Source organism: Copadichromis virginalis, linkage group LG3 (genome assembly GCF_057382275.1).
Source record: "Copadichromis virginalis isolate Kocher_CV1m ecotype Utaka linkage group LG3, C_Virginalis_male_GT1.1, whole genome shotgun sequence".
Taxonomy (NCBI): Eukaryota; Metazoa; Chordata; class Actinopteri; order Cichliformes; family Cichlidae; genus Copadichromis; species Copadichromis virginalis.
The window spans coordinates 6,685,596-6,702,371 of record NC_140620.1 but is presented as its reverse complement, the minus strand read 5'-3'; the positions used below and the strand labels follow the sequence as shown (position 1 = coordinate 6,702,371).

Genomic DNA, 16,776 nt, shown 5'->3' with positions numbered 1-16,776 from the left:
GTATAAAGAGCAGCAGGGACTTCAGTGCTGGGACTGTACTAGGACTCATTGTTGCTTCACTTTTTCTAATCTTTGGATTTTTATTGAAGTTGATGAAAATGTTTTTCCCTCCTAGTTTGAGTTTGGACTTTCATTCATTAGAAGAACCTTGGTGTGTCCACTCTGAGCTCTGTAGGAACCCCAACAACAAGCCCAACAATCCAGATGGACGGTTCCAGCTGTTAACTGGAGGAATTCCATCCAAACATCTGCTCTCACTAAATTCTTCCTCACCTACAGACTGTGTTCTTCACTGCTTTAAACTTGGAAATGAATGCAGTCATTGGTCTGCGTGCTGCTTTATTCAGAGAGCTGATTGGCTGTTGACAGTGTTTGATCCGAGTGTGTCATCTGTTACTATGGTGACCATAAAGGTCAGAAACAGGAAGTGTTTGTGTCCAATCCTGAAGCCTGTCACCATTCTCCTCTCACAGCTTCACTGAGAAGCTGCAGCTTTACAGGAAACACTGGATCTTTGTTTCATACTGACTGTGTTTAGTACAATACTGCTGACAGCACCACCCACTCACTCCATCACTCTACTGACCTCAGAGTCTCCAGTCTGTAGTCTGGACTCTGCTGAAGATCAGACAGCTGCTTCACATCTGAATCCTTCAGGTTGTTTCCGTACAGGTCCAGCTCTCTCAGATGGGAGGGGTTGGACTTCAGTGCTGCTGCCAGATAATCACAGCTGATCTTTGACAAACCACAGAGCCTCAATCTGTATAAAGAATGAAAGATGTAAGTTTATTAGACAAAGTGTGAGCTTGAAATCATTCAGTGTTTCATCATCTGTTCAGAGCTGAAGAAGGTTCAGAATGTAGAAGTTTAGAAAATGGAAACTCCAAACAGCTGAAGCCAACAGGAAGCAGCTTCAAACAGGAAACTGTGCAGAGTTTCAGACTATATGTCCTGATGCAGCCAGTTGGATTTTGGAGATTTGAATCTCTGTTCTGTGACTAAGTCCTTGAATCATTTCTTCCAGTTGGTCCAACAAGACAGACTAAGTATTGGACATGTGTTGTGGCTCCATTAGGGGAGCTTCTAAATGTGATGTGATGGCCCCTCTGGGTCTGTCAGGTCACAGGACTGAAGCGAGCTCAAACTGGGCACACAGTTGTTCCAGTCTGGACCAAAGACTCTATACTGGGACTGAGGGACTGCTTTGACTGCACCCACTGGGACGTTTTAAAGACTCATGCTCTCACATAGATCATCGATTTCTACTTACATTTCTTTCTGGGAAAAATGGGGATTACTTTGAAAACAGGAAGTATTTTCCCCAATAAGCAGCCCTGGATTAGTAAATCACTCCAACATGTTCTCAGGCAGAAGAAGCTGTCTTGTTATGAGGGAGAGAAGAAAAAGATTGAGGCACAAAAACTTGTTGAAAGAGAGATAAAGCAGCTAAAATCAGGTGTAAAAGTAAAGCAGAGGATGAGCTGAATAAAGGACACTCAAGGCTGGCTTGGAAAGGAATGAAGTCCATGGTGGGGATGCAGAACAAGGAGCAAAGATGAATGTGATGCTGAATCAGCAGAAGACTTGGACTCATTGGATTCCAGCTTTGATATCATTGATTTCAATGAAGAGCTTTGTGATTGTAGCAAAGGACTGGTAGCTCTGAGAGTACCACTGATGAGGTGTTTGTGTGGAAATCTCTTAGTGGGACCAAAGAGAGAAAAAGCCCTGGTCCTGATGCTGTGGGAGGGAAATGATTGAAGTGTGCTGTGAGGAACTGACTGGGAGATTTTCACACATTTTCCAGTCCTCCTTGGAACAACAGGATGTTCCCAGCATATGGAAACAAAGGTTAAGTGTCCTATGGCACTCAGTGATGATGGTGCTGTGGCCCCACCACCTCCACCTCTTTGTAAAGGAACTAACTGTAATCTGAAGCTTCAAATGGAACTAAGACTTCCTCCACTAGGTGGCAGTGTCTGATGAGAAAGTGTTAGTGGAGCTGGCCTGGAGTCAGAAACAGGAAGATGCAGGATTTGGGCTGAAATGGGGAAAAGTGGTTAGCACTAGTGCCTTAAAGCAAGAAGGTTGTAGGTTGAAGCTTGTTGGCCTTTCTGTGGAGGTTGGATGTTCTCCCACAGTCCAATGAAATGCTGCTTAGGTTCATTGGTGCTTCTAAATTGGCTGTAGGTGTGGATGTGAGAGAGTGCTTCTCTGTCTCTCTCTGCTGGCCCTGTGATGGACTGCTCACCTGTGCAGGTGGACCACACCTCTTGCCCTATGACAGCTAGGGCACAGGCTGCAGCCTTGTGAGCCTAAGCTGAATAAACAGTTAGCAAAAATGATCCATAGATGGCCTGAAATCCCCCAGTTAGCAGTTTGGTAGATAGCTATGACATGCAAATCCCATCCAGCAGCTGTATTCTACCTGTAAGCTGATCCCTGCTGAGCCAAAGCACTTTTTCATATACAAATTACAACCTTTAATAGAAACCTATTGGTCAGCATCTTATTAGCCTGCTGTTAGCTTCATTCCACAGAAAACTGAGAGAAACTAACAGAGTTGATAAAGAATAAAGAGAAATGTGCTGATTTAAAGCCTTTGAAGTGCTTCAGATGATCTCTGTCCACTTCTTTCCACTCATTCATTCATGTAAGCTTTCTAATGCAGCTTTGATCTTCACAGTCTGCTTCATGAAACTCATTCTAACCCTGAATGTCAGAGTGTTCCTCCTTCTCTTTCCCATCATTCATGCTGGCAGTGGAGGAGATTTGGATGTTGGACTGTGTTTTGGATGATGTGTGTATGTTTGTGTTGGACTGCTGTCTGTAAAGCAAACACACATTTTGCTTTGGATTTCAGTGTCAGACAGAGTTTAAGGTGGAATGAAGAGTTTGAGAGTTTCACAGTGAATTATCCAGTGGAGGATTTTTCTTCTTCTTCTTTGAAGGTTTGAAATGTGAACATTTTTCTGCTGCAGTCAATGGACTAAACCAGAGAAGAAGAAAACAGACTTTACCATGAAGATCCCCAGTGTGGATCAGTATAATATCAGCCTGATGTCTGCAGTTTAGTGTCAGCACAACTTTCACATCATATTCATCTCAGCACAACTAAAACATGCTGACTGACCTCAGAGTTTCAAGTCCACACCCTGGACTCTCCAGGAAACCACACAGATGCTTCACTCCTGAATCCTGCAGCTTGTTGTTGCAGCTCAGGTCCAGCTGTCTCAGATGGGAGGGGTTGGACTTCAGTGCTGCTGCCAGATAATCACAGCTGATCTCTGACAAACCACAGTCCATCAATCTGTATAAAGAATGCTGTAAGTTTATTAGACAAAGTGTGAGCTTGAAATCATTCAGTGTTTTATCATCTGTTGAGAGGTGAAGAAGGTTCAGAATGTAGAAGTTTAGAAAATGGAAACTCCAAACAGCTGAAGCCAACAGGAAGCAGCTTCAAACAAACACAACAAGAGAAAAAACTCTGAATGTTTCACATTAAAGTCGTACATTTATCATAAAAACAGGACAAAGACTTGAAAAAGTCGTGTTTTTCCTTCCAGGAACCACAAGGCTTAACTTTTAAAGGTGAAGTGTGAAAGAAATGGACATATTTGAAGTCCAACACCTTTTTCCAGTCACATTATTAAAGCAGACAAACTACAAGCTCATTTTCATTCCAACAAGTCATCTTCTGACCTGGACTAACAACACTGGTCTCTATGTGCAGCTGGCTGTGAGACCAGTGCTCAGGGAGCGTCTACAAAGTGCAACACTGAAAGAACATCACACACTAATTTGCTTTCATCATCCAACCTGAAGAGGCAACAGAGACGCCTCCCCTTCAAAGTAAAAGCTGCTCCTTTTGGACACAGTATCAAAGAAAGTCTACAGTATAACATAGAAGACAGAACAAAGTTTTGGTTGCGTTTAAATTGTGCAGAAATGAAACTACACTAAGCACAATTATGTGACAGACATTTCGTCCCATGTCAGTTTGGCCTCATCCTGGGCCGGATTATCCAGCACACACTCTGACCACAGGCCCAGGGGCCACGCACAGCTGGCTCCATCCAAGAGACAGGAAACAAACCAACACAATAATAAAAAGCACCATGTGATCTTCTTACATCTTCAAGACAAACATAGTAAAAACATGAGCATATTTGTTTCCTGATAAAATGATGTGACAGGTAGAACAGAGTAAAGTGGTGGTGTTACAGCCTTTCTCCCCTCTGCTGCCGAGGCTGTTAGTTTCTCCCAAACTCAGCTACAGGACTTCCAAATGAATGAAAGCAGCAGAAGTGGCTTTACAAATGAAAGAGGAAGAGGAGAAGAAGAGGAGAGGGAGGCCACCCTGACCATCACTCCAGCTGAAAACATCACACTTCCATTAAAGTTGGTGAGAAAATGTTGAGCAGGATGAGCTGCTGGCTAATCTGGAGGCTGTAGCAGCAGCTCACAGCCACAGTGGATTTCCACTCATGAAAAAGCTCTGGCTGCTTCATTTCTCATCTCATATCAGAGACTTTAAAGCTTCACTGAAGCTGTACTGTGATGCTTCCATATCCCAGTGAGGCCTCCATAATGATTTCAGCTGTTCTGTACACACACTGTGTGCCCTGTATGGCTCAAAGTCTCTGCAGCCTGTTTTTATCTGCTATCATCAGATCTTCATCATCCTCATTCACATCCCTCACACACTCTACAGCCTCATCAGCACTGACTTCATCTTCACTGACTGATGGAGCACAACATGAACCTGTGGTGGCTGAAACACTGTCCTGTCAAACATCTCCCCGTCACCACTCCACTTCTGTCAGCCTTTAAATGAACCCTGCTCAAGTCTGTCACTTCTGTTTGGAGCCAAAAGGAAAAACTGTTGTTCAGTCGTTTGGAAAGACAACATTTCTGAAAGCACTCAAACTTCTTCACATTTGTCTTCAGAAACATCCTGAACATTGAGGATCTAAAGAAAGTTTCAAACATCAAACAAAGACCTGAAATATAGAAAAACAACAACAGCCGCAGTCAGTGAACTTACCTCAGAGTCTCCAGTCGACAGTTTGGACTCTCCAGTCCAGCACACAGAAGCTTCATCCCTGAATCCTGCAGGTGTTTCCAACTCATGTCCAGTTCTGTCAGATGGGAGGGGTTGGACTTCAGAGCTGAGGCCACAACTTCACAGTGAGTCTCTGACAGTTGACAGTGAGTCAGTCTGTGATGATAGAAAATATAAAATGTGTTATTATAAAAGCAGAAAATCTGCATTATAAACACAGACTGAATGTATATGAAGACAAAACAGAGTGAGGTCATAATCTGATGAATCTGCTCTTCACATCTGTGCTTCAGCTCCTCTTACTGTGTTTGACATGACACAACGATTGAGTCTCTCTCAGACCTGCAGACTTTTAATGAGAATCTTTGTTTGGCTTTAATCTGCAGATGAAGGAGGAAGATGGTGTCACATTTAGGCTTCCATAATGTCCACAGTCTGTCACTGAGATCTGATCCAGAGTCAGAGTGAAGACACACATTTGGACTGTTTCCTGCTTTGACTCCATAACATTTTGAATGAGTTCAGCTCAGTGAAGAGTTCCAGCTGGAAAGATAATCTCTGTTTGCTACCTGCTGTCAGGTACGACTGTTCACGTCCACACGCAGGAAAAACCTGCTGACTGTTACCAAACGGAGCAGAAATCTCATCACTGGACAATAATGATGAATGAACTCAGAGCTGCTGATATCAGATCTGATTTCAGGGGAACTAAACACAGAAATGATTGGCTCATTTGAGCTTTCTGAGCCATTATCTGCTGGTGTGTCGCTAGTTGGCAGAAAATGATTTGTATTCCTGTTCAGGGGTTCAGTGTTTATGAGTCCAGATCCAGGTGACAGCAAGTCAAAATGATGTTACCTGTCTGTGTCCAGCAGCAGCCTGTATTCACTTTGAATATTGTTATAAGCTGACATGGATCAGTTTGTCTTTGATTGGTTTGTAAATGTCACTGTTTCCATTGGACCTGAGTGACGTACAAAGACAGAGAGGGAGAGAAAGGAGAGAGAGGATGGAGACAGCAAAGAGAGAGCAAACACAAACAGGTGAGAGTGGACAGGTGACCAATGTCATCAGCCAATCAGAGAGCTTCTGTTTGACCCACAGTTACTGATGATGACTGCACATAACCAAGCAGTGTGTTACTCTGATATCAAATATGGATCCTGCTCTCATAATAATGATCATCAGATGATATTATTGTGTTATTTTGTAGCTGAATACGATGTTTGTGTGATTATCAGTGAAAGAAGCAGTGAGGAGGATGGAGAGAGAGAGAGGACAGAGGGTGAAGTTAGAAACAATAAAAGGATTTTTCATGGATTTCATGGATGATTTGAGTGATTTCCAGCAGGACACTTAAACATGTCAGTGGACGTCCTAAAGAACATATTCACTGATATGAAACGTGTCATTGAACAGGATTAATATCAGTGGAAACATGGTGGAAACAGCTGTGACTGCATGGATGTGACACACTTCAAATCTGTTCTCCACTCTTGGATTTGGGATCCATGGAGCTGCTGCTGAGTCTGTACAATAAAGGAATGGTGTGGAAGGTTGCAGCGTATGGACACAAACACTTTGTGGTTACAATCTGATTTTATTTTCAAAATTAAACTACTAACCTACACTGATCAGTGATGTTAATGATCACATCTGGACTCACCCAGCCTTTCTGCAGTTCCTCACAGCTGGAATCAGTCTCTTTCGTCCCAGCACTGATGTGTTGTACTTCTGCAGGTCCAACTCATCCAGAACCTCCTCTGACATCTGCAGCATGAAGGCCAGAGCTGAGCACTGGATCTCAGAGAGTTCCTTCTCTGACTTCAGGAACTCTTGGATCTCCTGAAATAATGAGAGGTGGTTCATCTCCATCAGACAGTGGAAGATGTTGATGCATCTGTCAGGAGAGATTCCATAACTGTTCATCTCCTTCAGGTTGTTGATGACTCTCTGGATGGTTCCTGGACTGATCTCTTTCTGACCCAGCAGACCTACTAAGAGTCTCTGGTTGGACTCCAGACAGAGGCCATGAAGGAAGCGAACAAACAGGTCCAGGTGGCCATTTTTACTCTGGAGGGATTTCTCCATGACTCGTTTAAGGAAATCATCCAGAGAGGACTCTTTATATTTTTTCCCAAAGAAGTTCTTCAGCACCTCTGTCTTCCTGTTGGTGTGACAGTGGAACATGTAGACTGCAGCCAGAAACTCCTGAACGCTCAGATGAACAAAGCAGTAGACTGGTTTCTGGAAGATCACACACTCTCTTTTGAAGATCTCTGTACAAACTCCTGAGTACACCGAGGCCTCTGTCACATCCAGACCACACTGCTCCAGGTCTTCTTGGTAGAACATGATGTTTCCTTTCTCCAGATGTTCAAATGCCAGCCTCCCCAGCTTCAGAAGAACTTCCCTGTCAGCCTCTGTCAGCTCCTGTGGACTCGTCTCACGTCCCTCATGGTACTTGTTCTTCTTCCTCTTTGTCTGAACCAGCAGGAAGTGTGAGTACATGTCAGTCAGGGTCTTGGGCAGCTCTCCTCTCTGCTCTGTAGTCAACATGTGCTCCAGAACTGTAGCAGTGATCCAGCAGAAGACTGGGATACTACACATGATGTGGAGGCTCCTGGATGTCTTCATGTGGGAGATGATTCTGCTGGACAGCTCTTCATCACTGAATCTCCTCCTGAAGTACTCCTCCTTCTGGGCGTCAGTGAAGCCTCGTACTTCTGTTAGCCTGTCAACACATGTAGGAGGGATCTGATTGGCTGCTGCAGGTCGGGAAGTTATCCAGACGAGAGCCGAGGGAAGCAGATTCCCCTGGATGAGGTTTGTCAGCAGCTGGCTGACTGATGACTTCTGTGTGACATCAGACAGCAGCTTCCTGTTGGTGAAATCCAATGAAAGTCTGCTTTCATCCAGGCCGTCAAAGATGAACAAAAGCTGAGAGACAGCCAGCTTCTCTGCTGTGACCTTCTGTAATGTCGGATGGAAAACATGGAGCAGCTCCAGAAGACTGTACTGCTCATCTCTGATCAGGTTCAGCTCCCTGAATGAAAGCAGAACCACCACACTGACATGTTGGTTCTCCAAGCCCTCTGCCCAGTCCAGAGTGAACTTCTGCACTGAGAAGGTTTTTCCAACACCAGCCACGCCGTTGGTCAGAACCACTCTGATGGGTCTCTGTTGGTCAGGTAAGGCTTTAAAGATGTCCTGGCACCTGATTGGAGCGTCATGGAGGGCGTCCATCTTGGAAGCTGTCTCCAGCTGCCTCACCTCATGTTGGGTATGAACCTCTTCACTCTGTCCCTCTGTGATGTAGAGCTCAGTGTAGATCCTGTTGAGGAGGGTTCTACTTCCTGTTTCACTTCCTTCAGTCACACGTTCACATCTCCTCCTCAGACTGATCTTATGTTCATCTAAAACCTCCTGCAGACCAACATCTGCTGAAAGAAAGAAAAACAATGAGACTAAAGAGAAAGAAAACTCTTCAATGTCTAAACAACACAAGAAGTCCAGTTTTCAGAAATGAGTCCATCAGCAGACAGATGTTCAGTCTTACTTTGTACACAGCTGCTCTGACTGGCTGTCTGCAGTCCAGCTCTGCTTCTGGATCTTTCTCCACACTGGGGACAGGAGGAGTCTCCTGATGAAGCAGACTGGTCCCAGTATGAGGAGATGCACTGTCTGCAGAACCAGTGTCCACAGCTGGTAGAGACTGGATCCTTCAGGACGTCCTGACACAAAGCACAGCAGGACAGCTGCTCCTCCTCACAAACACCACTCCTCTTCCTCTCTCTGTGAACACATTTCTTCATCACTAAAACATTTACTGTCAGTGAAAAACATCCAGATGTGACCAAACTGGAGTTCCTCACAGTTCCTTTGATGTCAACAACACTAATGAGCTGCTCTTCCTGTCTGCCTGTCTCATTAAACACTGAGTGATGAATACAAACTCAACACTTCCTGCAGACTTCCTGACTTCACAATAAAAGCTTTCCATCAGAGAGACAGTTATGACTTTCACTGTTTTACAGCCGCTGTGTGCAGATTATCTGGGTCAGTTCACTCTGAAGCAGCTTAGAAGTGTCCGTGTAGAGCCGTGGTCTGACACACAGAGACTTCTGATTTTCTCTATTTAAACAAACATGATGAAGATGAGCAGGTTTCTCTTCTAGTATAAACTCTGTGTCTCTCTGGCTGGCTCATGATGGCTTTTCAGGTTTTATGTTTTGCTCTCTCCTGCTATGGTTTTGTCTGCCTGGGTGGAGCTTGTAATGGCCTCTCGCTCTTGGTCCACCCAGCTATGATGATTACACCACCTGTTGCTGATTCACCTGGGCTTACCGGTAACCATTTAACGCTGCGGCATGGAGCAGTTTGTCGCTGGGACATTGACCCTCCTGTGTTCATGATCTCAGTTCTTTGCTAAGAAATCTCTCTCTAAATTCACCAGCTGGGTTAACTTTGTGTATACTTTGAGTAAATATTTCCCCGGACCTGGGCCCTGTTTCAGGAAGCCGGTTTAGTGGAAAAACTGAGTAAGTATACCCTGAGTTAACGAAAACTCTGGGTTTTCGGTTTCACAAAGCGAGTTCAGATGAAGCCTCAGTGAGTCACTATGACGACACACTCCGTGAAGCTAACCTGCCCCCTAGCAGGTTTACTTCAACTAACCCTGACTGTCTCCGCCCCTTTGTCGGAAACCTGACAGTAGGAAGTGTCGGACATGGCGTGCCCCTTCCTTGAAGAGCCAGTAGATGTTGAAGCCCAAATTCTCTGCAGAGCTCTCCGCCGGGAGAGAGTGATTAGAGCGCGTTTGGACATTATATCATTTCCTGATGATTTTCTGTGCGAACGTTACCGTTTCCCAGCACAATCTATAAGTTATTTGAATAACATCCTCAGGCCATATATTACGCATGTGACACATCGCGGACATGCTCTCAGTTCATTACATATTATTTGTATTGCACTTCGGTTTTTTGCAAACGGGAGCTTTCTGTATAATATTGGTGACGCTGAGCACGTTTCCAAGGCTACCGTCTGTCGGGCAGTCAGGAATGTTACAGTTGCACTGAAATGTCTCCTGTACTCGTTTGTGGTGTTCCCCGGTCATAGACCAACAAGATTTATCAAAGAGGGATGCCACAAAATTGCAGGTATCAGGATGAACAAAACTTAATTTATGAGTCTTTCATCAGAGACTCCTGATGTGGCTGTTTGGAGAAGGAAAAGAGGGACAAAGTGGAGCGTCGAGCTGAGGCTTCATTCACTGTAAACCTGTTTTCTTATTTCTGGTGTTTGCATATTCACAGCTGAAATAAAGCTGCCTCTTTGACTTCATCCTGTTGTGTTTGGGTCCAATCCTGCCTGCCACACAGCGCTACAGGACAAAGTCTAAGATTTTTATCTTTTTAATGAATCTTTGGTCATATTTATCCAGGAAAACACAAACATGTAAAGGAGTCATCACAGTTCTCTGACCTCGTTGGTCCAGGTTCACCACTGAAGTGTAGAGGGTAATCTTTGGACCAGTCACTCCTCACAGATGGACAGCTGGATCCTGCAGACTGTGACCTCTGATCTCTGCAGACACAAACATGTTTTATTCAATGATCAATTCTCTGATAAAGTGATTGAAGCAGCTGTGATCACACAGACTGCAGATAATGCAGCTGTTTCCTGTCAGTAACAGTCCTCTTAGATTAGAGTTCAGCTTTTTACAGGAAAACAAATGTCCCTGAATGCAACAGTGAGACACAGTCTGCCTGTGTGGCTGTGATAGCTGCCGTTAGGAGCGCTCATGTGTTTGCAGTTAGACGAGGAGATGTTACCATCATGGACACGTTAACAAATCCTGCAGCATCACGTGGCACAAACACTTTGTGTTCCTGTCATCTGCAAGCAACAGGAAGTTCATTCGGGGGATCCACAATTGAGTCCAAATGTGTCTTAAAACCAGATAAACTGACAGTTACAGCTGAGCCTGTGTGTCCTTGGAGACACTGCTCTGCTACAGAGATGCATTTTAGAAACCAGGAAACATCAAAATCATTTAAATCAGAGAGTTCATGTTACTAACAGCTCACCTCTCTGCAGCAGAGTCTTTAAACTTAATGATGACATTTTTAGATGCGTCACTCTGTAAGGACACAGAGCTGGGTGGAGGTCCAGGCTGGTTCCTGTGAATAATGATGGAGCAGTGATGTGAGTGCTGAGCTGTGACATGGAGAAGAGTCATGGACAGTTAGAGATGGTCATCTCACCTCTGAGCTTTGGTCTGGCTCTCATGTTCCCCACACAGAGTGCTTTTAGAGGGAGGGACTCCCTCCTCTCTGTCCTCACACTGATCCATGCTGCTCAATTCACATCAGCTCACACACACTTTCTACCTTCACCTGCAGAGGAAACACAAATCATTCATGTGCACATCAACTGAGAGCTGCAGAGGTCGTGTCTGATGTGTTGGACTAACATCCATCTGAGACGCAGCTTTCATCAGTTCACTACAAAAAGTGTCACAGAGCCGAGTTCAGCCTCCAAATCCTCCATTACTGTAGTCCTACAAAGCAGCAGGTCAAACATGGCTGCAGAGAGCAGCTTTATGTCAGTAACAACGTCCAGGACCGAGCTGACTGCTTACAGAGCTCATACTCTAACTGCTAGCTGCTCTGCTAGCTAAGCTAACTCAGTAACAGTGACTCTGACAGCAGTTACTGTGGAACAGCGGCCGAGCTCAGGACACATTCAGTGTGTTTAGTCTGAGTCCTGGACTCTGATTCAATGGATTCAATCCAGCTCAGAGTTTCATGTGTTCATCAGAATAAAATACATGTACTAATATAACAGAAGTAATGCTCTGAATGCAGGACTGTAATGGAGGATAAATAAGGTTTTTACAGCCTGAAAGAAACATTCAGTTCATATATTTGTAGACAGTGAAGCAGTTTTTAATACTGCAGCTGTTTCCTTCACCCGTGTGTGTGTGTGAGCCACACCTTCATGTGCTGCTTTAGAAATATGTGGTCTGACTGCTCAGACTGAGTCTAGGAGGAAAGTTCACACGCTGGAGAACGTTTTGTTCCTAACTTTGTCAGAGTCAGAGTTCGGCTCCAAAGACGAAGAAGACGGAGCTCACAGTCTGTAGATGGTCCTCAGTGTGTGTGCGAAGCCAAGAAAGCACACAGGAGTGTGTTTATGTCAGCAAATCAGTGTGTGTGAAGAGTCTGAGGGAGTGTGTGAATGAGACTCAACACTGAAACCAACAGTCCAAGAAAAGCGTCTGGATTTCTTTAAGTTTAACTTAAAGAAATCCAGACGCTTTTCTTTTTGTCTCCATAATGTCTCCATAATGCTGCAATGTTATCTGCCCCAGAAACACTGCGCAGAAGTGATGTTTTCAACGAACACCTTTTTATTTAGTGTAATGCACAAACACACCAACAGAGGGCAGTAATATCCCTTCAACATACATTGTAAAATTACTATTACAACACTCCCACTTAATTTTACCATGGAGTTCACTTACTTGACACCCATTGCTTATTTCTTTCAAAAAAACATTATGCACCTATATCACGGTGTTACTAGAAAATAAACATTTTCTCTTTTGTTTTGAACTCACACAAAAAATGTACTGTGTCCATCTTAGACAAAACTATTATTCTTCATTACAGTTAAATGCTCGCCATCTTAACATAAGCATAGTATAGGCATGTTAAGCATATGATAACCCTTTTAAACTGAACACAGTCCAATCTTCCCTCTGAGATACTCAAACTTTTGTCTAGCCAGCGGTTTGGTTAACATGTCAGCTTTCATGTTTTCTGTACAGCAGTACTTTAGCTGGATTTGTCCATTTTGCACACATTCACGAATGTAGTGGTAACGAATGTCTATGTGCTTTGTTCTTGCATGATCGACTGGATTTTTTGCGATTGCAATTGCTCCTTGATTGTCCTCCAGGATCACTGTTGCTGTGGTTTCCATTCCAAGCTCAGTTAGTAGTCGTCTTAACCAAACTCCTTCTTGTGCAGCTTGGCTCAAAGCAATATACTCAGCCTCTGCAGTTGAAAGTGCAACTGTTGCTTTTTTCTTGCTAAGCCAACTGACTGCATCTCCTGCAAGTAGAAAGATGTTTCCAGTTGTAGAACATCGATCGTCCTGATCACCTGCCCAATCAGCATCTGAATACCCAACCAAGGTTCCTGTTTCTGTTCTTTGATATTTGAGCCCCAGATTTAGAGTTCCTTTCAAATATCTCAGGATTCTTTTCACAGCTGTCAGGTGCGTAGTGTTTGGGTTTGCATTGAACCTTGACACCACACTCACTGCTTGTGCAATATCTGGTCGTGTGGCCATGGCAGCATACAATAAACTTCCAACCATTGACTGATACATGCTTTGGTTTACAGGTTGACTGACATCATCACTCTTTCTTAATTTGACATTTGTGTCAGCTGGAGTTGCTACTGGATTGGCACTGTCCATTCCATACTTTTGTAGTATGTTTTCAATATACTGCCTCTGATGAAGCATAACATGGTTTTTGTCCTTGTCTTGGACCACTGAGATGCCCAGAATGTAGGATAGCTCACCCATGTCCTTCATTTTGTAGTGTTTCTTCAGAGTGTCCTTTAAGGTCTTCATGCTCTCTGCTGATTCTGTAATCAAAATCAGATCATCAACATACACAGCCAATATTTCCAACTCCTGACCTGTTCTAACAAATACACACTGATCTGAAGTACTCTGTGTAAAACCAATACTTTTCATGAACTCTGTAAAAGCTTTGCTCCAGCAACGTGGAGACTGCTTCAGTCCATATATTGACTTGTTTAGTTTGCACACTAGATGTTTCTGCCCAGGTTTGATGTAACCCTCTGGCTGCTCCATGTAGATTTCCTCTTCCAGGTGTCCATTCAAGAATGCAGTCACAACATCCATTTGATGCACATTTAGATTGTTTTGCACAGCAAATGACAACAATGTACGAATTGAACCAAATCGTACAACTGGAGAGAATGTTTCATCATAGTCTGCACCATAAATCTGTGAATAGCCTTTGGCAACAAGTCTGCACTTGTATCTTTCCACTTGTCCGTCACTGTGATGCTTAACTTTAAAGACCCACTTTGATCCAACTGCTTTGCGATCCTTTGGTAGATCCACTAAATCCCATGTGCCATTTTCTAGCAGTGACTCATATTCCAAATCAGCTGCTTCTTTCCACTCCTTTGCATTTGGACTTGACATAGCCTCTTCTAGTGTATTTGGTTCTGTGACACAACAGATGTTTACATAATGATCAACTGTAGCTGCATCAGCAAACTCCTCAAATCCATATCTCTTTGGAGGTCTTCTGATCCGCTGATCTCCTTTTGCAGCCTCACTGGCGACAGTCTCCTCAGTACTTGTTTGTCTTTCACCCGTGTGTAGTGTCACCTCATTCCCCACACTGAGATCTTTTTCACTTTGTTTGCATTTAAACTCTGTTTCATTGAAGACCACATCTCGTCGAATCAGTATTTTTCCTTTTTCCTCATCCCACAGTCGGTAGCCTTTTGCATTGGTTGCATATCCCAGGAAACGAACTTTCACTGCCTTTTTGTCCAGCTTCTTTCTCTCTGTGTCTGGAACATGAGCATAAGCAACACAAGCAAATACTTTCATATGGCTAATGTCTGGTTTTTTTTCATACCATCTCTGATAGGGTGTTTCGTTTTTTAAAGCAGATGTTGGGAGCCTATTCTGTATGTAAGCTGCAGTAGCAACAGCTTCTGCCCAGAATGTGTTTGGCAACTTTGCATGTGATAGCATGCTTCTAGCTGATTCCACTAGAGTTCTGTTTTTTCTCTCTGCAACACCATTTTGCTGTGGTGTGTGTGGTACAGTCATTTCATGGTGGATGCCTTGAGCTTTTAAATATTCTTGAAACTCTTTAGATGTGTATTCCCCACCATTGTCAGTTCTGAGTCTTATTACTCCCTGTCCACATTCATTTGAGAAGATTCTTTCAAACTCTTTGAACTTGCTCAGGACTTCCGTTTTTTCTCTTATGAAATATACTTTACAACATCTGGAGTAGTCATCAATGAAAGTCACAAAGTACTTTTTTCCTCCTAGTGACTCAGTTTGAAAAGGACCACAAACGTCACTATGCACTAATTGCAACTTGCGTTTTGTTCGTATTTCTCCCACTGATTTGCAAGGTTTTCTTGATAATTTGCCTTCAACACAAGCTTCACAAAAAATGTCCTCCTCTTCATTTGTAAGGCTAATTCCTTTCACCAAGTTTTTTACTTTTTTCAGATCTGTAGTGTGACCTAGACGCTGATGCCACATACTTGCTGGAACTGAAGCAGTTGACGCTCCATGACAAGTTGTGCAGTTTCCCTCAATATCCAGCTGATACAATCCGTCAGATCTTTGTGTTCCCATTCCATGGAGAGCTCCATTCTTTCCTCTTATGTAGCAATGAGTCCTTTTGAACTTCACTGTGTTTCCCTTCTTGGCAGCAGGTCCCACTGAGAAAAGGTTCATTGATAATTTGGGAACATACAGCACATCATACATTGTGACATCTTTTCCATCACTAACTCTGAATGACATTTTCATTGTTATGTTACCCAGACCTAAAGCCTCAACTACTCTGCCATCACCAAGTTTCACTGTTTGTGGTTCTGAAAACTCTTGGTATTTTTGTAGAGCTTCTTTATTCCATGTCATGTGTTTTGACGCTCCTGAATCAATTCTTCTTGTTGTGCATCACTTTTACATGACTCATTTACAACAAAAGCTCCCTCATATGAGTCCTCTTTGTCCTTATACACCACGCTTTTAGCCTTGTGGGCCTTGTATTTCTTTTTAATGCTTGGACAATCACGCTTGATATGTCCTTCCTTCCCACATTTGTAACATCTCCATGAGTCGGAGCTGTTTGCTCCCACTGTTTTTGATCCAATCTGTTCATTTCTATGCATCTGAGATGACATCGCCGATACACTACTGGACACAGTGGTGTTGTCAGTAAGCACTCGCTTTTGTTCCTCATTTATCAAGGCTTGTTGAACAAACTGTAGTGTCAGACTATCCATCTTTGTCTCCAAAGCAGTAACAACAGTTGCATAGCTGGGTGGCAAACTACCTAGAAGGGTGACAATTTGATCTTCCTCTTCAATTACAGAACCTATTGCCCCTAGCTGATCAGTAAGTTCCTTCATCCTTTTTAAATGATCATTGAGATGTTCTCCTTCCTTCATTTCACACCGGAAGTACTTCTTCTTCAGAAATAGCTTGTTAGCAACAGTATCTCTTTCAAACTGTGCTTTTAGCATATCCCATGCTTCTTTTGGGGTCTTACAGTTTGTTATCAAGTACAATTGGGGTGTACTTACATTCAGTACCAACACTGAAAATGCCTTTTCTTTCTTCCGTTCAAATTCAGCTCGTGCTTGGGCATTAGCATCCGCGGCTAACTACTCCGTCTCCTGTACCATACCCCACAGTCCTTTTGCCTTCAACAGGTGCTCCAGTTGAAATTTCCACGTTGCCCAATTCTCCGGTCCGCTCAGCTTGTCAATAAACAGTCTATCTTCCATTGTGAATCCCACAATTCTGTTTATGACTCCCAAAAGAAAACGTTTTAGCAGCTTCCCTTGGCGACCTCTGGGCCCATAACCTGATGTTTTCAACGAACACCTTTTTAT

The 16,776-nt window shown here is 43.5% G+C and overlaps 1 protein-coding gene across 1 annotated transcript in view; it reads right to left on the bottom strand.

Annotated features, from left to right (window-relative positions):
• Nucleotides 1–16,776, bottom strand: part of LOC146712490 (protein NLRC3-like) — a 29,306-nt gene that overhangs the window by 1,466 nt on the left and 11,064 nt on the right. Inside the window, exons 2-9 of the mRNA XM_085442937.1 lie at nucleotides 11,335–11,466; nucleotides 11,158–11,250; nucleotides 10,553–10,654; nucleotides 8,625–8,860; nucleotides 6,732–8,508; nucleotides 5,048–5,221; nucleotides 3,134–3,310; nucleotides 587–760 (exon numbers count right to left, since the gene is read on the bottom strand). Coding sequence (XP_085299063.1) covers nucleotides 587–760; nucleotides 3,134–3,310; nucleotides 5,048–5,221; nucleotides 6,732–8,508; nucleotides 8,625–8,860; nucleotides 10,553–10,654; nucleotides 11,158–11,250; nucleotides 11,335–11,423 — 2,822 coding nt within the window. The 5' untranslated portion in view covers nucleotides 11,424–11,466. The remainder of the gene's footprint in view (nucleotides 1–586; nucleotides 761–3,133; nucleotides 3,311–5,047; nucleotides 5,222–6,731; nucleotides 8,509–8,624; nucleotides 8,861–10,552; nucleotides 10,655–11,157; nucleotides 11,251–11,334; nucleotides 11,467–16,776) is intronic.